General features: G+C 50.8%; 1 protein-coding gene across 9 annotated transcripts in view; it reads right to left on the bottom strand.

The window, feature by feature from the left end:
- Window positions 1-23087, bottom strand: part of BCORL1 (BCL6 corepressor like 1) — a 61667-nt gene extending 38580 nt beyond the window's left edge. The window contains exons 1-3 of one of the 9 annotated variants that reach the window (XM_044763432.2): window positions 22947-23064; window positions 21584-21663; window positions 3822-3950 (exon numbers count right to left, since the gene is read on the bottom strand). In XM_044763432.2, coding sequence (XP_044619367.1) covers window positions 3822-3907 — 86 coding nt within the window. In that variant the 5' untranslated portion in view covers window positions 3908-3950; window positions 21584-21663; window positions 22947-23064. Of the gene's footprint in view, window positions 1-3821; window positions 3951-18922; window positions 18948-20456; window positions 20546-20584; window positions 20873-21551; window positions 21664-22011; window positions 22403-22946 lie in introns of those variants that run through there. The other 8 variants (XM_044763433.2, XM_044763431.2, XM_044763434.2 and 5 more) reach the window with 8 other exon arrangements.
- Between the last annotated feature and the right edge of the window lie 324 nt (window positions 23088-23411).

Raw genomic sequence — 23411 nt, 5'->3', positions numbered from 1 at the left:
GGCTCCAGGCCAGAGAGTTGAGTCTCAAAGGAGGAAAACTCGACTGTACCCCCATCTGCTCAAAGTCTTCTCCAAATTTTGGGTAAGAATCTTAGAAAATGGTAGATCCTGACCAAAAAAAAAGAAAAAAACAGGTCAGACTAGGAGGGCAAAGTTGAAGAGAAGAAAACACCGACTGGAAGTTTGGTATTCTGAATACAGCAAGAACGGCCCACTGTCTGTCCTAGGGAAGACACCTGTGGGGCAGGAGTCGGGGTGAGAGGGACCAGTGGAAGGTCTGGGTGCAAGATGAAAGCTCTAGTAGAAGTGCTGCGGGGCGGCTCCCGTGGGGCAGAGCACAGGAACGCTCTGCACATCTCTGGGAAGGCGTCGGCCTGGGGTTCGCCCCCCTTTTCCAGGGCCTCGCCCTGAGCTCTGTGACAGCCCAGGAAGAAGCCAGCATGGCCTCATCAGGGTGCCCAAAGGGCAGTGAGGGGGCCTGCAGCCAACCCCATAAGAACAGGGAGGGCCCTGCTAACTCCCTCCCTCCCACTGGAACGGGCACGGACTCCAAAATTCTACCTAGCCAAGAGAAGCAAAAAAGCCAAGGGGATCACAGCGGGCCTCTCCCCGTCTTCTCAGGGCTCCAGAAGGGGCTAACGGTGTGGCATGGGCTTATTATTCCCTTTAAAAGGCAGCTAGGCTGACAGAAGTGGGAGGGTCCCACTGCTGGCAACAACTGTGAGTGGCAAACACAACCAATCATAAGGACAGGCAAGGGCTGGAGACTCAGTCAAGGTCTCAGGGAAGGGGAGGAAGGGGGACCTGAGGCAAAGGGAAAACACACTTTGACATCAACTCCTGAGAGACAGGAAAAGTAAGACCTATACCCAGCCTTGGACCAGGGAGAAGCGTGCTCCAACGAGACTGGCCAGGGAGGATTTGGGGGAAGGATGGTGGTGAGGGGAAACAAGCAGCAGTGCACCCCCCTTCACCAACCCCACATGAGGGGCCACAGACGGAAGACGCTATTTATTTATATTCTTTCCCCTTCTGACCATAAAAAGGGGAGCTGGCTGCACCCTTGACCCCCCTTGCTCAGTTCCCACCCCACATAAAATCACCTTGAAAGCAGAAACCCTGCCCTTGAAGGCAGCCACCAGAGAGTGGCAGAGCCAGCCGGCCCAGAGACTCTCAAGGTGGCAGTGGGAGCAGCAGTCCTGGCTACTCCAGGCATAGCCGTGCCTGAGTGCCAGCCCCCAAGGCTCTGGGAAAATGTCATGAGGCCACATTTCCAATCCTCTGAGGAGAGGGGTAGGCAAAGCTAAGCGAACGTTAAATTGCTCCATTGAGAGAAGAGCCTGGGACAGGAATAGCTTGCAGGGGAGGAGGGCACAGGGAGAGCTGGGTCAATTGGGCAAGGTGAGGAGGGTGCGGGTGGTGGGGAGGAGGGAGCAGGGGTCAAAGAAGGCTTCAGTCAGGACTGAAAATCAATCCACCATTTCTTCCCTACAGAGACGACCCTGGGCTGTTATGCTCAAGGCTTTGCTGAACTTAAGCCAGAAACGGCCATAACCTTTCAGGGCCGGTTTTCTAATTACTAAGGGTGAGCACCACTGTCAAACTGGACCTTTGTCAGTTCCTGCTGGGCCCTGCCTACCCGGAACACATCGGGCTCCTTATCTTCTAGCCCCTGCAGACTTTCCCTGCTTGAGTTCCACTGCACCCCGAGACCGGCCCCATTCCAGCCAGGGCCTTCCCCAAACACACCGCCTGGGAAACACCAACCCCCGCCTCAAACTCCTACTCATCCCTCAATTGCAGCTCACATGTCATTGCCTCTGGGAAGCCTTCCCCTATTCCCCCAGGAAGGGTGTCATTCTTACACTGGACTCCCACAGGACCTGTACATGCCACTCACCACCAATGTCCCATGACTATCGGTTTGCTCTCCCTGGGTTAACAAGTATTTGTTAAATGAAGAAATGAATGAGTGCAAAAAAGGAAGCAAGTAAGCAAGAAAACAGCGATGTAGCTGGAGGTCTGACCAGAGTCAGCCACCTGGGGCTAGCAGAAAGCCCCTGCCTCCTGTTGCTGCCAGCCTCAAGTATGCCTGACGGAGCCGGGCAGGCTTCTCAAACCTAACTTTCAGAGTTAACCCCCCAGGTGCAGCTTTGTCCCCCAAACTCCTAAGTTCTACAAGTTGTAAAGCGCCCAGGAAGATGGTTTCTAAATCAGGTGAGATCACACTTTGGAAATCAGCTGTAGCACGGCCTAGACTGTGGCAGGAAGGCGACAATAAAGGGTAGAGGAGACCAGAAGTGACAACACTTAAAAGGTCATCTTAACCACTAGGCATATTTGGTCATTTAACATCCCAAGAGAGGTCCAGAAAGAGGGAAAATCAGGTTTTGGGCCCACTTCCTGCTCCTTTCTCAGCAGAGATTTAGAATGGACAGGGAACCAAGGTAACTTGTCATTGATTTTTTTTCTTTGAAGGCTCTAGTCCAGGTCTCTGCATCAGAGTCTCAGCTACTTATAACTAGTTGCCAGTGAACACTTACACAAATCAATACCACCACCTGCCTTCCCCCAGGTCAGCTCTTAGTAATTATCTCAGGACATACCTCATATGCAAAGGAAAATACCTGTCTTGTGCTGATCTGAGAAGAATTTTGTCTTATTTTCCTTGGTCTTCACATTTATATTCTAAAATTAAATCCCTTTTAAGTCCATCTCTAAGTTGTTCCTCAGCTTAGAGAACATTAAACCATCAGGTGCTAATGGCTTTATAAAAATAAAATGGTCTATTCTCCTAATCTGAACCTCACACAAGTACACACTTCTCCAGTTAAGAACAGAAGAAGAAAGTAGATACACGCGAAGACGTCCATTCCTTTCCCTTCAAAATTACGAACACTCCCCGACATGCGCACACACCCATGCACAGACTTCCAAGATTTACCCAAGCAAACGCCAGATCTTGAATCCCAGGAACAGCCGTATCATTCTGTGTTCTAGGTGATTGAGCTGATGTATTTGGATTTACACAGTCAAGGGACTGAAATGATAGCTGAACGCCAGCAAGCATGGGGGAGCCACACCTTCTCTAAAAATGGGAGAGGCCTGGCAACCATCATACATAGCTCTTTGGCCAAGGGTTATGAAAGTCAAATATAAAATCTGAAGGCCATTTTGAGTGCCCTTCGTCTGGGGCAAGATCAGGAAATGGCACAGCTTGGTCACCCAAATATTTTGGTGAACAGGAGACTGCAAGCACACACAAATCAGGCAGGCATCATCAACTCTCGATTTTGTACGAAAACTACGTTAGGCGGTTTGATCTTTCTTTGATACTTCCTAAGGATCTCACTGCGAATCGTCATTAGCCTCGTGAGGCAGGAAAGTGCTGATCACCAGAATACCCACTAACAGTTCCCAGTATAAAGCTAAATGATAAAACTGCCTTTCTTCCAGGCTTAGATCAGGACCAAAAATATCCTACGCGTATCCTTGAGCACTGAACATGGATGCTGCAAATAAAAACTGCCGTCTCCTGAGCTTCCCCTTACTCCACCATCTGACAGTTCTTAATGAGTAGACAAATACTAATTGGCAAAAGGTCATCTGTTGGCCTCCTCACCTTCATCTGAACAGGGACAGCATGGCAGAGCAGGCCACTCACACAGCCCCAGCCCCATCCCGTCTCAGGAAAATTAGAAACAACCAACAGCCTCCTCCCCAGGGTCCCTCCCCAGGCCCTGCGGTGGCTACCCCTCTGGTGAGTAGGTACCGCTCATGAGAAGGCAGCAACAGCCAAGGTACCTTCCCAGCCTCCTCACCTCTCTTCGTTGATGCCACACATGCGAATCCGGTCAGAACTGGTCCAGTTGTGCACGCCGCTGTAGAGCGGTGCTGTAGAGATCATGACAGCCACTCACCACCAGACAGACCAGCTGTGGCCACTCCCCCTGGGGAAAAAGAACCCCCAAAAATCAAAACTCCTACCAGGGACAGCTGTTTTAACTACCTTTAACAAGGAAACAAACAAAGGTAATCATAGCACCAAAATGTTAGTGCAGTCTCTCTCATAAGCCTGCTATGGAAAATTTCCATCCAAATGGGGATGAGGGAGCACCAGCTTTCCAGGAATCCATAGGTTTCAGGATGGAGACCAGAACACTGCTAATCACCTAGAGTGATTTTTAAATTATCTTAAAGACAGATATGCTTGAGTGTTCGAGGAAATTCAATCTATTTCAGACAGATGAGATGACAGTATATTTTTCTACACACATTTAGCCTAATCAACCACAATTAGGGGGTCGTTCCCACATATGAAGAGTGCATTGAAAGACTACTGGGGACCTTTTTCTCGTCAACTCTCTAATCCATGGGTACTGAAGTATTTGACTGATGTAGCCAATTTCTCTCCAGAGGCAGCACATGCTTTCTTTACAAGCCCTTCAAAAATACTCTACTCTGATTTCGAGTTGGCAGTTACATAGATAAAACGCATCTATTCTAACCTAGTTTAAAGTTCCCTCCAAATCAGACGAAATACTTATTGTCCTCTGACCACAAACAAGCAAACAAACAAAAAACACTGTTCCATCAAGAACCACACATTTCTGTCTTTCCTATCGGTCTGCCATCCCCATGACCTACCACCCCCTTCACCAGCCAACCTCCAGCTCTTACTGTTGACAACCAATGCAATTCACGTTCCAGAGAAAAAGAGGCATCAAGACAAAGAGGTTTATGCAATGAGCTTGTCTTGAGACCCTTAAACCCTTGAGTTAACTTATTAGCTAAAAGCCTTATTCATCAAGCTCAACTGAACAGAACCCTACAGTGATCAGAATTTGATGCTGTTCTCCACTTTCCAAAGAAGTAAATCACAGTAAAATATCGTCACATCAGGGATTTGTTTCATTTATCCTTTGAGCAATTTTCAGAGATTGTCCATATTCAACACAATATCACTTATTCATTCAACAAATATTTATTGAGCGCCTACTGTGGGCCAGCACTGTCCTAGGTACTGAGGATTCAACAATTAACAAAAAGGGCCAAAAACCTCTGTCTTCATGCAGCTTATATTTTAGTGGGATGAGACAGACAATAAACATGTTAAATGATTCTATGTTACAGTATGTTAGAAGGTGGGGGGCCGGCCCCGTTGCGCAGTGGTTAAGTTCGCACGTTCCGCCTCTTGGCGGCCAGGGGTTCGCCGGTTTGGGATCTCAGGTGAGGACATGGCACTGCTTGGCACACCATGCTGTGGTAGGCGTCCAACATATAAAGTAGAGGAAGATGGGCACAGATGTTAGCTCAGGGCCAGGCTTCCTCAGCAAAAAAGAGGAGGATTGGCAGTAGTTAGCTCAGGGCTAATCTTCCTCAAAAAAAAAAAAAAAAGGTGGTACAACACAGGCAAAGGGGCATGGCAATGGTCTGGGGGACTGGCAGAATGGGCTACATTTTGAAAGTGGGTGATCAGGATAGGCCTTGCTGAGAAGGGGACATTTAAACATACTGAAGGAAGCAAAGGGGTGAGCCGTGTGGCTATCTGAGGGAAGAGCATTCTTGGTAGAGGGAACAACCTATACAAAGGTCCTAAGGCAGGAGGCTGCCTGCTAAGATCAAGGAAGAGCCAGGAGGCCAGGGTGGCTGGTGCAGAGGGAATGAGCAAGGGAGAGAGGTGAGAGGAGAGAAGAGCCGCATCCCCACCTTCTCTTCTTGGTCCTCACTCCACTCCCTATATCTGCAGCATAGGATGCTGCTGCCCTCGCCCCTTTCTTTGTACTTGCCCCTCTCCTGGCTTTCCTGACTCAGTGCCTGCTGGCTCAGGTGGCGCCTTTCTGTCCCGCCCCTCACCCCGGAAACCTGGCCTGCATCTTCAGTCTCTCCTCACTTCTGCTAGCCTCTCCCATCTCTTCCCCTTCCCTCCCTCTTTTTCTTCCTATACCCACTCCTCTCTCTCTCTCCCTTTCCCTCCCCCTCCCCTTTCAATCTCTCCCATTTCCCTCTATTCCTCCTTCTCGATATTATTATTCTCCCAGCTGTCTATTCTCTTCTCCCTATCCCCTCTCTCTCTCAGCACAGTCCTCTCTACTCCAACTTTCTCCCCTTTCCCACCTGTCTTGCCCTGGTCCTTTCCCTCCTTTATCTCACTTTCCTCATCTTCCCCGCAGGCTCCACTCTCCTCCCTGTCCTCCTCCTCCTTTCTCTCTTTCCCCTGCCCCATCTCCCCTCTACTCTGTCCTCCCACCTCAGCCTTCAGTCTCCCTCTCTTGTCTTTCCACTTCCCCCCGTCTCTCTTGTCCTCCTTCTGTCTCTTTCTGTCTCTCTAGCTCAATGTGCTCTCGCTGGCTCTCCCCTACCCCTACCTCTCTCCCTCTGCATGTGTATACGTCAGCCCTGCCCCTCCTCTCTCAGCTCATGAGCTCCCACAGTTTCAACTCACCCCTTCACGCTGATGACTCCCAAATCTGTAGCTCTAGCCCTGACCTCTCTCCTTAGACCCAGACTAGAATTTCCAGCTGCCAACAACTCGCTGTTAATTGGATGTCCACGGAGCCCCTCAGACTCAATGTGTCTCAAACCGAACTCATTATCTGTTCCCATAAACCTGCTCCCCACCCCCCACGCCCAGCATGTTTCCTATCTTAGTTAATAGCACCACCATCCCCTAGCCTGGAAATTTCAGTGTTGTCACCTCCAACTCCTTCTCCCTGCCATGGCCCACATCCAATCAGGAGTCAAGCCTTAATTATACGATCTCCATCCTCTCCTTCTACCCCTCTCGCCACTAGCCTGATGCAGGCCCTCATCATCTCTCACCCAGAATATTACAATAGCCTCTTAACTGGTCCCTCTGCCTCCCATCTCTTGATTCTACAATCAATTCATCTTCTAAAGCACCAGTTTCATCACGTCACTCCCTCCCACCTCCAAAGCTTTCAATAGCTTCCCTCGGTCTTCAGAATCAAGCCTGAATTTCCCAGCACAGCATTCAGGGCCAGCATGACCTGGCCTCAAACCTCCTCTCTAGCCTCCTCTTCGGCCATATCCTACTATTTCCCGGCTGCCCTTGCAGTCTCGGCTCCTGACTGGTCCCTGCATAGCCCATCCAGTTTCAGGACTTTGCTGTTACTTCATCCTGAAACGGCCCCTCCTGTGCCTCCTCTTCCTCTCTTATCCCTCAACGCCTAGCTTAAATGTCATCATGCCATCTCCCCAGGCCCAGCCCCTGGTCAGTTAACCCCTCCCTCTCTGGTTCTCCTCAAACATTTCATTCAAATGTTCCTCAAACCTTCCCACCTCTACCACAGCACTGATTCGCATTCTCCTCTGCAGTGTGGCTGGTTGGGGGCATGGCATGTCTGTCTCTCCCACCAGATCAACCAGCTACTTAAAGTAAGAAATACCGTCTTTTCTGTCTCTGGTTCCTCTGCAATGTCTTACACATAGTAAGTACTCAGTAAATGCATGTTATGTGGATGTGAATTCTGGATGAGAATTGAGGTGATGACCCTGAGAAATTATAAGAAGCAAAGTCAACCAAAAAAAAAAAAAAAACGCGTCCACCATGCTCGCTTACTATAGAAAAGATGTTGTCATTCAATGAGAAAACTACGCATTGTCTACAGCACACCCTTCCCAGCTGCCTGATTCTGGCCCGGTTCATTGTCTTTGGGCTATTTTGCACCTCTGTAAATTGCAGGTAACTGATGGATATGCAAACTCTGTCTTGTCCCATAGAGTTCGGATTGACCTCCCTCCCCGCTGTGGAAAAACCAGTTTTGCCTCCATTTGCAATTCAATTCCTTTACTCCATATAAATTTGTGCTTTTGGACTTTTACTTTGAACCGGCTATAACATCTGTCTGGTTCCTTTGTTGATTAACGAGTAAAATAAAATCTTTAACACGCATTCATTTTTATATGTACGAGACTCATGATTTCACTTTTTCCTGAAAATTATCTTTAACGTTACTAAGACAGTTATGTGGGTTAACAGATAATTTTAGAAAGATTTCAACAAGGAGTAAGACAAATGGATTGACTGTCTCACATCAGTTCACCAGGACCCCATTCCCTGAACATCCTGCTTAATCAAGTTTTGACTGTTTCTTAGACTATCTTGGAATATCCTAGTTTAAAAAACAACAGCTCAGCAGGTTGGCTGATACACCAGGTACTTTTTTCATCTTTCCTCTCTATGAAGCATTAGAAGACTCAGGCAACGGAAGGAGCTGTTCTCACCGTAAGATGAATTTCGACACAGGGTATAAGTTTTACCTGCTGCCTGAATATTTGTGGGCAGCAGATATAAGTCATTCACCATGGCTTTTTCACTCTTAGGTTGATTTTTGTTCTGTTTAGAGGGTATTAGTAGATTTCAGGGCCTGGGACAGAAATCGTGGGGGCGGGGAGGGGAGGGGCAGTCCCAGCATTTGGAAACAGAACAACATATAAAATAGCATCACCTAGATAAAGAAGCTTTTAGATCCCAAACAAACCCCAAAAACAACAACAACGAAAAGAAAACCAAGTAAAAACCAAAATAATTACTGCACAATACACATTTTATGATTGCCTAGAGAGCAACACTGATACTGGGTATCCCCATTTTCACAAGATCCTGAAGATGGAGCACCTGCTTAAATCTTAGCCTCCCACTCTTACATTATGATTTTCAGCAGAGCAGCACCCCTGCCTATGTGAAGCCCACTGCTACTAATTAACAGTAGCCTTTGTGGAGGAGGGGAGGAGGGGTAGAGAGCACAGGCAGGAGAGCACCAAGCTAAGCGGTCTACACGAGAAGGCAACAACTTGTCCTCCCACACAAGAAAGAAAGAGGTCCTCTCAAGCCAGAGAGTCAGCAAAGTGACCTTCTAAAGAGGCCCTGACAGTATCAATGACCACATAGGATAGGAGGACTCAAGATGGCCAACATACACCAATGTCTCCCAAGCTAGAATCAGTGAGGAGCTTGTTCAAAATACAGATCCGTAGGTCCCAGCCCTGGAGATTTGGATCCAGTAGGCCTAGGGTTTTGTTTTGTTATTATCATGTCCAACCAAATTAGTAAGCACTCAACTGTACACTACTTCTCAGGAGAGGTGAGCAGAAAGGAACAACCTTACTACAGACACGCCACACTTGGCAGGTTCCGCTGGCATACACACTTGTGTCCCAGCGTGCTTTCTTTCACAGAGCCCACATTCATGTGTGGCATGTGTTCCCAATCTCTCTCTCTCTGATGGGAACCATCACATCAAAGGCAAAAGGCGAAGTTCCTAAAAGGAACTTGGAAGAAACCTGGTAATCCCAAGTGACCCAGGAAGCACAGGCACAAGGATATGAAATACCTCAAAGGATTTTCCCAGATGTCACAACCATGTAATTGTTAAGAAATGAACAGCTGCATGGCCCCAGAATCAAATGCTGGTCACTGCCTGGAAGGCAATGGGACCACCGTGAGCTATCTCCACTTTGGAGGGAAAAACTCAGACACATCCAACTCGTGGTGAGAACAAAGGAGAGCATATGCTCCACCAACCCAAAGTGGTAAGCGTGGCTGAAAAACATAAACAAATAAGACATTTTGATCTAGGAGGCACATACATTCAGAAATAGAAGGATCAAGATCCGAGGGAATGAATCCAACAAGCAGGCAGCAGAGAGTAGGTAGCCAGACATAATCACCACACTACGAAATAGGGGAAACCAAAACCAAAATGGACTAATAGGAGAGCGATAACTTTAAAATGGTGAAAATGGCAGCCAAGTGGAGGGGGAGCAGGTAGTAGAAAAGAAAGCATAATGAAGCAGAGATCTTTCCCAAAAAAATCCAAAAAAAAAATGCTAGAAGACAAGGGCAGGTATGAAAGGCATAAAAGAGAAGCCCATGGCATATAACAACCAAAAGGGAAAAAATGAAATAGGGGAACCTGAAATATTTCACCATCATGGGCCAAACTGAAACACTGTGGGGAAGCACTGAAGACAGACATTTTAGAAAAGTTTAGGGAGAATGTGTTATCAAAAGGAGAACCTCAAATTATAGCCCAAGTCAGGGTTCGGGGGAGTTGGTAATAGGGGCCAGGCAGCATTAAAATCTCAAAGGAGATTTTACAGATTGGACAGACTTTCTTGGTTTTGTTTTGAAATGAAGATGCCAAAACAAGGAGGTTTCACAACAACTACAAGCAAAAGCATGGTCGTCGTGCATATGAGGAAGAACAGGACGCGAAAGGAGGTAAGACAGCATCTATCTGACAAATGTTTTTTACCAAGGTACACATTGTTTAAAAAGTTTTTAACCTTGAAAATGACCAGACGGGGCGTTCATCCAATAGACAAGTTCTCCAGAATCACGTAGCTCCTCTTGGGGCCAAAGACAATTGGCACTGGCAACATATGGGACACAACCAGGCCCTCTACACGTAGCATGTAACCTGCCCCTTTCTTCATGGCTGGACTCTACCATCAAGACAAAATTAAGAAGGTCTCAGTTAAACGAAATCTGATCGTACTCCTCCAGGCTTCTTTTGGTTCACACTGCCTGGTGACCTGGAAGCAATTATGACTTTAAAAAACGAAAGAGCTGGAAAATATTCATCTTGAAGCCTGGGCCTGAATCTGTCCTCAAGAGGATAGGCGGGGCCAGTAGACAGCTTAAGAAGGAGGGTTGGGTCAGTGATGACTAATGAGTGAAGGAAACCAACTTTGGGACCTATTGCTCCAATAAAAATTCAGAGCTCTGCGTGAAGCTCCCATAAGACAGAGACATTCAAACTTCACAGAAACAAAGGAGAAGCCATGGCATTCCCCCACTTTCGGAGAAGCAGCATCTAAGACACCTCCAAGGAGATCCAAGGGACCACTGACATTGAGATCCTAGGGCTAAAAGTGAAAGGCCATGACTTCTACCCAGTCACTGGAGTACCTTTAGAGAGAGGTCAAACATCTCAAAATCATTGTTTCAACAGGAAAGTGGACAGTGTACACATACCCAACAAGGATAACTTTACCTGACTTTAGAAAGGGAACCCCTACCACAGATCTTATCCTGCTTGTTGCTCTGCCTTCTTCCATGTGTATTCAACAGGAGACTAACATTCCTGTTTTCCCGACTTAACCACATATCCCAAACCTCACCCTCTCATGAGGAAGTTCTTCCAATGTAGATTGTTCTAACTCAATAATTCCTCATACAAGGGTATTCCAATATTTTCCCAGGCTTTCCCCACAATATCTGTATTCCCTCATCTTTCCCTCCCATTAACCAAATGTCATTCCCTGATACTCAAGAGTCCCTTATACATGCCCCAGTCACTTTACTTTGCTGCCCTCCACGCAAAACAGCTTCCTCTACCACCACACACAAACATACACACACACAAAATCAACTGGAAATAATCTGCTGGGCAACTGAAAGGAGGAAGAGGCCCTTTGCACTGTACATCCTAACCTTCTGCCTGACTAAATCTATTCTAGCACTTTCTAGTTCCCCTGGGTTTTTTTTTTTTCTATCCAAATATTTCCACTGGTTCTACCCTAAAGGATCAGTTTTATAAGGAACATTGCACCCTGTTCCCAGATACATTAATTTTTTTGTTTTAGATTGGCACCAGAGCTAACAACCGTCACCAATCTTCTTTGGGTTTCTTTCTGCTTTTTCTCCCCAAATTGCCCCCAGTACATAGTTGTATATTTAGTTGTGGGTTCTTCTAGTTGTGACATGTGGGATGCCGCCGCCTCAGCGTGGCCTGATGAGCCACAGTACCATGTCCGCGCCCAGGATCCGAATCGGCGAAACCCTGGGACACCGAAGCAGAGCGTGCGAACTTGACCACTCAGCCATGGGGCTGGCCCCCAATTCTTGTATTTACCGAGAAGGCTAAGTAGTTGCCTGCACACGGCTCTAGCATGGACACCTTCACAGACTCCTTGGGTACCTCCGTGTTTAAAAACCTTGCCTATAAACATTTATGAGACTGGATACGAAGGAATGTTAACTATCTGTTAAACACACGAGAGCTTACTCCAATGTAGTTACCTCCAAAGTGGCCACCTTGGGAGGCTAGCCATTCATCTCAATGGAGTGGCCAGGGCTCGCGATCCCCCTGGAGCTCTCTGGTGAGTATTACCATCCAATCTCCTCGCTAGTGCTGAATCCTCATCCATTCAGAGTCAATTCGATGTTTAAAAACTATCCACACCCATTCAGAGTCAGCTAATCACACAGCAGCAACACCCCTCAAGAGTGACATACTCTAGGAGCTACAGCCAAAACTTGGGGGGGGGGGACCTGGAGAGCATTTTCAGCCCCCATTTCTCTGCCGTCTCAGACATCCCACTATGTCCATTTACTATGTCATCTGCAAAATAGGAATAAACTAGTCCCTGCTTAAAATTGAGAATAACTTGAAAGGACCAAAGGTAATCGATTCTAAAAATGAAGTAGGCAAAAGCAAAAGTTTTCATCTCTCACTTACATTTTCATACCACCAGATCGTTTCAGCTTTTCTACCTACTGCCATGATACTTTTTTCCTATTATTCAAATAGTATGCACTTCCATTTCCTGCTGTAAGGAAATTTTACTCCATTTAAGGAAAACACCTCATCATAGCTTTATACTAGAACTAGGATCTAGCTACAAGATTTTGTACAACTTCTAGGTGTCAGAGATATCTAGAAAACCTAAGCACTCATCATGCAATTAATCAGTCCTTTTCAAATACAAAGCCACCTCAACATGTCACCCTAAGTAACTAGGGTCATCTTTGAGCACTTCTCACTTCTACTAGATCAAAAATAAGAGTTGGCTATCCTCAGTCTTCGTCATCAGCAGGACCATGTGAATATCTGGTGTGTCTTTCACACTCCAAAGTTGAATCATTGTAATCCGAGACTTGAATCCCTTTTGTGATGCTTCTGTGTCCTCCCTGCCATGGACTGTGACAGTGGCCCTCAGACATCTCCATTTCCACATTCGTGATATGGAATTCACGATATGCAATTTTTCATCTAAAGAGGATTCCTCCTCACCAAACTTTGGCCTTTTTTTTTCAAGTCTCCTCGACATCTTACGCAAATATTTGGAGAGGCCATTATCAGGCTATTTTTTCTATTCTCTCACCCCAGACTATGGGTTCAACTCATCTTATACATATTACTCATTCTAAGTAATTACTCACACACACTAATACACTATTAGCTCTCAGAAATTCAAACTCTCAGTATTGTCTCAACCTGCTACCAGTCTATAGGTTCCTCAAGGCTAGAAAGAATATTTTCTACTGCTTTTAATAACCCTTCCCAATAGTGTCTAGCATGATACAAGGCATATAATATACACTCAATAAATACTTACTAAACTACTGGGAAAAACTGAAATCCTTTCTACGTCATAGGGAAACAGAACGCCGTGTAAAAAGCACTGAGTCTGGGATCCCTTTTACTTCCCTGCTCTCTCATAAACTCTCTCTTCTTTCTTTTCCTTACTTCCACAATAAAGACAATCACAGAAATAAATTAAAATTGGACCAGGGCAAAACAATAAAACCAACTTCCAATTATCTGAGTGTGGTTTAGCCACAGCTAATTTTTAAACCCAGTTGACTTACTGACTGCCTTCTACTACATACAGTAGATACGTGTTCAGGGAACAACTCATTTTAATATTTGCCTAAGCAGAATATAAATAGGAAGGTAAATCTGCTGGGGAGGGGGGCAGGTAGAGAATAATAATGCATTTCCAAAGTCAAACAGAAGTTATTAATTTGTTAACTGATCTAATGTGTTGAGCTGGCCTGCTATCACTCTCTCCCTATATTGGCATAGCTGATTGCTGGCATCAAAGTCCACTCCGGCTGCAGAGAGGGATTCTGTTTTACAGCACATCATTTTCCTCTGCTCAGAAGTTTGGTTTGGGGATACCTGAGCTACTTGAGACGTTATTCTCTCCCATCCAATTGCTGACGAACATCCTTGTCGTAGAGCCACACCAGACTTGGGCTTTATCTACCACCTTTTGTAGAACTTCCAGCTGTCAGAGACAGCTGGAAAGCCCAACCAGTCATAATGAAACACAGCAGCCCTTTTCAGGAAGCAATGGCTTTTTAAAATGCCACCCAAGTAAACTAGGCTTGGGTCATTTTTAAGCATGGCCCAAAATGTCCCCTGAAGTTTCCACTGGATATATACTCTTCAGTTCCTGCCCTGAAATATTGAGCAGTGTTACACCACAGCTATTAAAGAAGCTGCTACTTCCACCTCAAAGGTGGATGCAATAATGCAGTGATGAGCCAAGCGATCTCTTCCTACTACCCTGTAAATGCTAAATATGTACTGATACAACAGGAATATGGAGAAAGAGCACAGAGAATCAAGATATAAGGGGAGTGCTCAGTAGCCATTGATGGTTTTCACTCTGCCACCATGTTTACCATAGTGTGATATAAAAGGTAATGTCACAGGACACAACTGAATAAGAAAAACTAGATTGTACTCATAGATGCCATTTATTGGGTACCTGCTATGGACCTGCTGCTATGGTCTATATAAGACATCATCTTGCGTAATCCTCATAGCCCCGTGAGATTCGGGTGATCATCTCCATTTTATAGATGAGAAAACTGAGGCTCAAGAAAGTTAAGTGACTTGCTTCCTGCCACACAGCTAGGAAGTAGAAGAGCCAGGACTCCACCCTCAGGCCATAGGATGTCTCCAAAGCCCTCCAGGTAATTCTGATGCATGCTGAAGTTCCAGAACCACTGCTCAATACTAACCTGTGCCTGGTACAATCAAGTTAAAGCGAGGAGAGTCTCGTCATAATAAGCTACCTAATCATCTCATAAACCCAGGGACAGAGTGCATCGACTCATCCCCGGAACGAGAGTCACGCAGAGCGTACTTCTCTACAGAACTGGGTAAAGCGAAAATTTGCTTGTTCTCCTCGTCCCCAGACACCAGCATTATAACAAAACTCAACTGTACCCTTAAATGGCACTAACACTAAGATTTCTAGGCATACCTTAGCAATGAGGTAACCAATTTTGTTTCTTAGCAGACAGTGGGTAAAGAAACCCGAAAAACAAAGCTTTGCCTGCCCCCCAGTACTCCGGATTCTTCACAGACACTTAGCTTAAGGTCTTCTTAAAATCCAAGCGAAGGCACTCCCTGCCTCACACACTCTCAGGAATAAAGCTGAAAATGACTAGTTTACAAACAATAAATCATCCCTCTTCAAATTCATCACAATTCACTGACCAGGGAAATATGACCTTGACCTGCAGCCTGCAGCCACTTTTTAAACAATTATCCATTTTTTAATGTTTTATGAGGAAAGGATAGCTTCTGCTTAAAAAAAAAAAAGAGGGAAACAGAACAGCATATTTGAATTACGGGGATAGAAACAGAGTTAATTTCACTCTTGATCAGAATTCAACTTCAGTTCACCAAAGAAAGTTTTCATCATAAAAGACTGCTTTTAAGTTATAAACAGTGGGAAAGTGTATGATTTAGAAAAAGAACAGTTTCTACATGATTTTAAGGATGATGATTCAAAAACTGGCATTAATAAAGCCTAGTTTGTATGTGAGATTATATAAAATTCTGTACTAGCATCCTAGTGGCTGAAAGGTAGATTGCTTCTTATTACCTCCCTCTTTGGCCATCCTGATGCTAAAGCTCCTGGCAAGCACAGACTCACACCTGCCTGGAACTGGAGCATTCAGAAACGTCCTTTCTTTTTGAAAACACAAAGGTCTAGGGTCTTGCTTTCCCCTTTCGTAATCATCAGGGGCTGCTCCCCTTTCTTGCCTATTTTACCTCAACGATTCCCACTTTCCCCAGCGTTTTCTCTGTTCCCCTCTAGTGCTTACTTTCCCACCCAACTCAACCACGAACTCCTCCTCTCTCAACCCCAGATGCCGGTGGACACCAGCAAACAGCTCTCTACTCACTGTAGCCATTCTATTCCATCTTCAACTTAGCTCAGCCCAGAATCAATGAACCACTCCAGATGTCCAACTCCTGATTAGCGCCTCTCCTCCACACCCCCACCACACCCTCCAATTCTGGCCCAAGGCTCTCAGGCCACTGTTCTTTATCCTGTTTGCTCTGGAATTTCCATCATTCACCTCCCTATATCTAGGATTCCTCCCACAACCAGACTGGAAAAACTGGTGTATTCCCACTTTCTCCTTCTTCCAAGGCCATCTATTTAGGACTGTGAATTCCTTCCCCCATTTGGTATCCACACTTAAGTCTAGATTTTCTAATTATTGCTTAGACTTATAAGCCCTGGATCCCAGCTAACCTCTGCTTCCTGGGCCCTCCTAGGGCAGAGACTATCAAAGGCAAGTTTTTACCCTCCCCACACCAGCTCCAGATGACATCTGAGTAAACGGCTTCCTCCTTTGGCTCGTTATTCCACCCTCTTTCTCTCACATTCTGCATTTTTTACCCTATATACTATCTCTAAGTTCTCTATTTCTTTACGGGTAAATATATTTATATTTCTTCCTAAATGCCAGTTTCTCCCAACCCTATTTTTGCCCAAGATCCTCCTTCTCTCTTGCCCCAACCTTAGTGATTCTAGCATGAAAGTGTAAAGAGTCTTAAAGGTTCTCCAAACTTTACTTTGGAAAACATTACCCTGGAGTTTTCAAGGTTCCACCTTTTCCTTAGTTGGCCCTAACACAGGCCCAGTGATGTTCACCTTTCTGCCCCCTTCACTGCCCAACCACCCCCATCCTGACTTCCCTTTTTGCCTTTCTTCTTTATAGCATTTAAGTCCTGTTCCTCCACAATTTTGTTCTCCTAAAACAAGCCCCTCTCTAAAGCCCAGAATCCAGACTCACTATGTCATGAGATCCTCTGCCATCTGTACTAAACATTTCTTTCCTATGTAGTGAACTGGAGCATGAATAAAGCAAAGAGACCCCTGGAGGAAACCCCTTTGCTTCCCAAGAAAGCCTATGGCACTGAGAAAGAAAGAGATCCTCAGGGCGGCCTGGTGGCACAGAGGTTAAGTTCACACGTTCCACTTCAGTGGCCAGGGGTTCATGGGTTTGGATCCCAGGTGCGGACATGGCACCACTTGGCATGCCATGCTGTGGTAGGCGTCCCACATACAAAAGTAGAGGAAGATGGGCACGATGTTAGCTCAGGGCCAGTCTTCCTCGGCAAAAAGAGGAGGATTGGCAGCAGTTAGCTCAGGGCTAATCTTCCTCAAAAAAGAAAGAAAGAGATCCTCCCTTCCTCCATCCCTCTCCTGGTAAACCAAAACAGTCAGATCTACCAGTGCCCTTGGTGCAGCCACCATTTCTTCTGGAACTCCCCTCCACTCTGTCCAATGCAGACTCCAAAAGCAGAGCTTACCAGTAACTTAGCTTTCCTCTGCCCTATCCCAAGAATTTGCCATCTTTTCCTTATGGCCTATTCTAAGAACTAGTCCTCCTTAACCCAGACATTAGAGTTCCCTCCCCTTCCTCCATCAATGACTTCTCAGAGCCAGAACAGAAAGAAACCTACCTACCATTGCTGCAAAGTTGGTAACAGGGCCAGCCCTCTTAAAATCAATTTGTGCCCCACAGCCTGTGCTCTTCTGCCCCACAGCCACCCCAAGGGCAGCCGCCTCAGTTGCCCGATCAGAAGATGAGTCTGCCTATCAATATCCACATGGCTTAGTCAAACTGCCACGGCCCTCCTAAACTCTACCACCCTTCAGGTTCTCTTGAGTCACCAAGCCTCCTGCTCCTCCTAGCTCCCCCAGTCTTTCCTAGTAACTGCTTCTCCCTCAAAATTTCACAGGTTCCTCTCCCAAACTTTTGCTTCTATTTGGAGCCTCTGGATGATTCTTGGGATTGGGTTACCCCATCTAATCCCAGTGGAACCCCCCCAAATGTCTTCCCTACATGCTGTCCTCTTCAGTACCACATGGTGACATCACTACCCAATCCAAGGACCCCTAAACTCTGCTCCACTGTGCCGCCTACAGTCTCTCCCCAAAAATAAGCTCCCTCTATCCCAACACTCAAGGACAGGACAGGTAAACCGAGAATTAGATGACCTTTAAAGTCCCTTCCAACCTTGGAATTTTATGACCAACCTAATCCACTCCCAACTCCAAATACATCCCTCCGTTCATTTTCAAAAAACGTTTCAGCCATGGGACTCTGAGAAATGGCTTTCTAAGTTGAAAGAACCATGGGGCTACCCAGGGTAGCTAACCTACAACTGCACCCCCAGAAGTCTCACCAAAGATTGCTGCAATTATACTCCACCTCTGTGCCACGGGGAGGACCTCCAAACTGTCTTGAGAGTATTCAGCTGTCACACGAAGTGACCGGACCTCCTTCCCACACTGCGTAAAGAGCCCCTAAACACTGGGCTAGACGTGTCCTCGCCAAGGGACGCCTGTCCTTACTGTCTACTCTAAGAGACACCAAGAATGAATAAGTATCACCACGTCGACAGCTTCATACAGCCAACATTGAACATTTCAAAACAATAAAACAAAAACAGAGTGCTTTCACTGGGCGAAGGGGGAGGTGCGGGCGGAACAGAAGGGCACCCCCACCCGCCTGTGCTGTTGGCCTCCCGGGTTTGCAGTGTGCTTCCCTCCCGCCTTTCCCTCGACCACATCTTTCCCTACAACAGTCTCCCGCACCTCCATAACGCGAAATCCCCAGCCGAGGTGCGGCCGGCTCCTCCCAGCCTTGCCCCGGACGTCCCTCCGGCCCAGCCTTCCTCTCGGCGGGACCCCGGCGAGGAGAGCCCCCTCCACCGTCCAGTTCACCTCCCTGTCCCTTCCGGGGCCTCTGGGTGCCCCTGCAGGGTTCTCTCCCGAAGCAGAACCTCGAGGAGTCAAGCCCACGAGGCCCGTCGCGGGACCCACCCCCCCTTCCTCCTCCCAGCACCTCGTCCTCCATGCACCCGGGCCCCGGGGCTCTCCGTCGTCGTCGTCCGGGCTTGTACCGCCCCCCGTCGAGGGCTCCACCCCCCGCCTTCCCCCGCCCCCAGGACGGCCCCCTCCCCACCGCGCGCCGCCTGCGCCCTCTGCCCCGGCACGGGACTCCCTTTGGCCTCCGTTCCCCGCCCAGAAGCGGCGGCGGCGGCGGCGGCAGCAACGGCTGCGGCGGCCCCAGCAGGAGCAGCAGCGGCAGCGGCGGCGGCGGCAGCAGCGCCGCCCCGGCCCCGCCCCGCCGCCCGCCGGAGCCCCACGCCCCGCCCGCCCGCCCCGCCGCCGGACTGCTCCCCCCGAAGCCCACCACTAAGGCCCCCCACGCCCCAGCCGCGATCTGCTCGAAACCAGCTCCGCTGGGCCTGCTGTCCGTTCCTCACGCCCCTTAGGACCCGGGGTGGGGGAGCCCTGGGGTTCGCGGCCATCCCTCTCCCTCCTTCTCCAAGGGCTGGGGGATTGCCCCCGATCCCGAAACCCGGCCCCGTAACCGGAGCCTCCCTCCTTCCAGTCCTCGGCTTCGCTCTCAGACCCCTTGCCTCCAGGCCTGGCGCGAAGCGGGTGGAGAGCTTGCACGCCGGATCTCCCCCCGGCTTGCCGGGGCTAGTATGAATTGCCCCCGATCTCATTCTCCAATTTAAGCCCCCTCCCCGCCGTGCCCGGCCCGGCGGCCCCCGCCCCTAGAGCGAGGGCAGCGGAGCCAGGGTGCTCCGAAGTCATCCCCCGCCTTTTTTCCAGGGACTCGGGTAATTGCCCCTGCCCCCATCACAGCACTCCCACTCCCGAACCCAGGCCCCGCCGCCACCTAGGGGTACCCCTTACCCTACGGCTCCCGCACCCCAACACCGGCGAGAGAGCAGCCCTGAAGAGCACCCGTCGCACCTTCTCTCTGAGGTTGGAGGGTATTTTCTCCCAGTCTCTTCAAGACTTCATCACGGACAGCCCCCCCCCCCAAAAAAAACAAGCCCTTTCTCGCCCTGCCCTGCTGGCCAGCCTCCCTTCGAATCGTCGGATCCTTCGATCAGGGGGTTGGGGCCAGGTAGTTAACAAGACCGTAGCCTCCACCTCCCTTGCTGAGGAGTGGGGTAATTCCAATGGTCACCCCCCCCAGGATCAACCCGACCCCCGTTTCCATGGAGACCCCCGCCCAGCCAGGAAGAAGACTCTCTCGGATGGTGGCGAACAAGTCTCACCTGGCTAAGGGAGAAGGGGGTGAGGAGGGGGTAGGGTAGGGCAGGGATGGGGTACGAAGGTGGGAAGTGGAGGGGAGCTGTCCCGAAGGGAGGGGCGAGGACAGAGCGAGCTCCAGGGAGCGCTACGTCCGGGGACACGAAGAGGACGGCGCCCCCGGGGGGCAAGCAGAACAGCCGCGGGGCGAAGAAGGGACAGGGTTGCGGAAAGGCTTAAGATAGAAAGAAGCGGGTGGGGGGATACGAGAAAGCCGGGGAGTCAAAAGGGGTGGAGGGGTTGGGGGAGAGAAAAAAAAGACGCACCTGTTCCCGGGTCGGCTCCGCGGGGAGGTTCAGGCCGCCACCCGGGCTCCCTCTTACCCCCTCTGAGCCGCCACCCGCCTAATACTGCCCCGATCTGATGCCCCCCTCCGCCCCTTATCGCCACCGACCTCCTTCTCCTCTCTCTCGGCGGCGGCGGCGGTCGGACTCTAGGAACTGAGAGGAAGAAGGGAGGGCTCAGCAAAGCGGAGGAGAGACAGAGCCACACACTGGCAGCAGCCGCGGCGAGCGAAAGAGTGAGGGGGAGAGCGGTGTGTGTGTGTGTCTGTGTGTGCGAGCGAAGCCTTGTGGAGTGGGTGCCGGTCGCAGGGCTCGACGGGAAGTGGAGTCCGGCCGGGTCCGCGGGCGGCGCCAGCCCCCGCTCCATGGGACTACAACTCCCAGAATGCCGCCTACCCGGGGGGAGGAATGGGGAGGAGGAGGCGAAGGGAGGGAGCGAGCGAGAGGGAGGGACGAAAGCAGGGAGCAAGCGGCGGCGAAGGGGGCAGAGCCAAGCAGCCCCGGTGACACTGGGAGGGGAGGGGAGGAGGAGGGGATCGCTGCGAGGACCGAGCGGATTCCGGAGAGGGAGGCAGCGGTGGCTGCAGCAAGCCAGGCAAAAAGCTAGACTCCCAGGAGAGGCGGAGGCGCTCAATCCGAGGGGCTGCAAGAGCCCCACGCCCCCTCCCCTCGACGCCCCTCGTAGGGGGAGGTTGAGGAAGGGAAAAGATTAGTGCGCCACGGCCAGGGGTTTCTCTCTTTCTTCCAAGGCTCTCCACCTTATGCCCCGACCTGACTTTCTCAGGCCACTGGTGCCCAATCTAGTGTGCAAACCCGGAGACCCCAGATCTTCCCTGCCGGGCAGCACAGAGCAGACGCATTCAGTCCCCCTCTCCCAGGGGCCTGAGGGAGGCTCCCCGTGCTGGCAGGGCGTGACTCCCCCCTTCTTCCCGCCCCCCCCGTCGTCGCCACCCCCCCATCTCCCTCCCCGGAACCCCTCCCCTGAAGCCAGGGCTCGAGTCTCCCTCCCCGCCAAGAAACGGAGTCCTTCCAGGGACGACTACCCAGCCCCCTCCCTCATACAAGGCCCCTACCCACCAGTATCCCGTTCTTAGCGTTGCCCCCCTCACCGAAGTAATAATGGGGGCGACCTGAGTTGGACTGGTGGCTACTTTCCCTCCGAGACTAGCCGTCCTTGGCCACGCCGACCCTGTGTAGAGATAGAGAAGCACATTAATACTCCCGTTCTCCCCCCTCCAAGTTCGGATCCCCGTGGAAATGGCTCACAAGGGGAGAGGGGTTGGTAGTGGAAGTGAACTGGGGGTGAATCCCAATCCTCAAACCTCATCCCAGGCGTGGAAATCCAGGGATTCGTCCCTTTCCTTAAAAGCCATCAAATCACTTGGGGGGCGGTAGTGGGGGATAGATTATCTAAACCCCAATGTCCACGCGACTTGAAGCGACGCTCCATGTAAGAATAAGATACGGACTAGGCTGCCTCCGCGGGAGGGAAATTATAGCCCCCCCCCCCCGCCGTCGTCCACCCCCAAACACATACCCCTAGGAGAGTCAGATGGCCGAGGAAGCGGGGTAGGCGTTGGGAGTGCTGCAGAGTGAAAGGGTTGCGGCGGGGAGGGTCCGCGGCCCCCTGAGAGCAGAATCCAGATGCTAAGAGGTGGGTGGGGGGTGCCGCATAATTGCAGACGGTGTCTTTCCTCGCTTTTCCCGGAATCGCCGCCGAACACCGTCTAACACTCGCAGTTGATTACCAGTCAGTCCCCTAGCCCCATTTGTGCGCGTGAGGCGGCCGGAGCCCGGGAAGCCCAGGCACAAACTCCGCGGAAGCTGGCCTTCGCCGCCGCCGCGCTGCCGCCGGCCTCCCTCCCTCCGCTGGCGGCCCCGCCGATCTACCTTCGCCCCCGGCCGAGGCCAGACCCCGCTCGCAACTCCACGCCCCTACTCCACCCCCGGCTCCCCCTCCCCTCGCCCTCTCCCCGCGGGTCCGGCCCAGCCCCTAGCGCCGCCCCGCCCTACCGCTCGGTCCCGAGCCCAGCAAGTGCCCCGAACTCGCCCCCCGCCCCCACGCACAGGCCAGTCCGGCAGGGCCTGGCTTCCCCCTCCCGCCGCGCCCCGCCCCCGAATCCACGTCCTACTTCGCCACCCAACTCGGCCCGGTCCGGGTTCGGCCCGCGCCCAGGCCACCGGAGTCCCCGGTTCGGTCCGGTGTACGGCCACCCACTCCGCCCTTGCCTGGGTGCCGGCCTGGCCCGCTGCCTGCGCCCGCCGAGCCGGCCCAGGCGCGCGGTACGGGTCCGGATCCCGGTGCCGGCCTCGGTCCTGGCGGCTTTGCCGCGTCTCGCCACGAGGGCTTGGTCCACGCAAGATCCGAACCCGCGCGGGGTGGGGGGCGCAGAAAGCAAGTTTCTTTATCTTTCCTCCGCCCCCACCGCAGGGCCGCGCTGTCCCCCGCCCCGCCCACGGCGCCCCCTTCACCTGGGCAAAGCCCCCTGGCCACTGTCGCAACTTTGCTCTTCTCCACGCCGCCGGGGAAGCGGGCGCAGCGGGAGGAGGAGGGAGGTGGCAGGGGGTGCTGGGATCAGGCCGCTGGGCTCCGGGAGGACACGTGGGGGAGGAGGGGAAGGAGGAGGAGGAAGGGGGGCGGGCCTGCAGTTCTCGGGGCTCCCCCTGCCAGCCCCGGGGAAGCCGGAACCTCGCCGGGCAGCCGCAGACCCCGCACTGGCCGCGGGGGAAGAACGGAGCCACCTTCCCCGGCTAGCCCCCGGCTCCAGGAAGGGGGGGGGGGGGCGAGCAACGCTGCTCGGGTCGGAGAGTGAGCGTTTTCGCTCGTGCTTTATGTGTGACTCTCTCCGTTTAGCCTCGGTGTAGTGGGGGGCATAGGGTCTTGCAAGGCGGGGGTGGGGCGCCCCCACCGGACGCCCCGCCTCTCCCCTGGCCCCC

This window comes from Equus asinus, chromosome X (assembly GCF_041296235.1).
Source record: "Equus asinus isolate D_3611 breed Donkey chromosome X, EquAss-T2T_v2, whole genome shotgun sequence".
Classification (NCBI taxonomy): Eukaryota; Metazoa; Chordata; class Mammalia; order Perissodactyla; family Equidae; genus Equus; species Equus asinus.
Note: the sequence above shows the minus strand (reverse complement) of the source record. Positions and strands in the feature narration are given on the sequence as shown.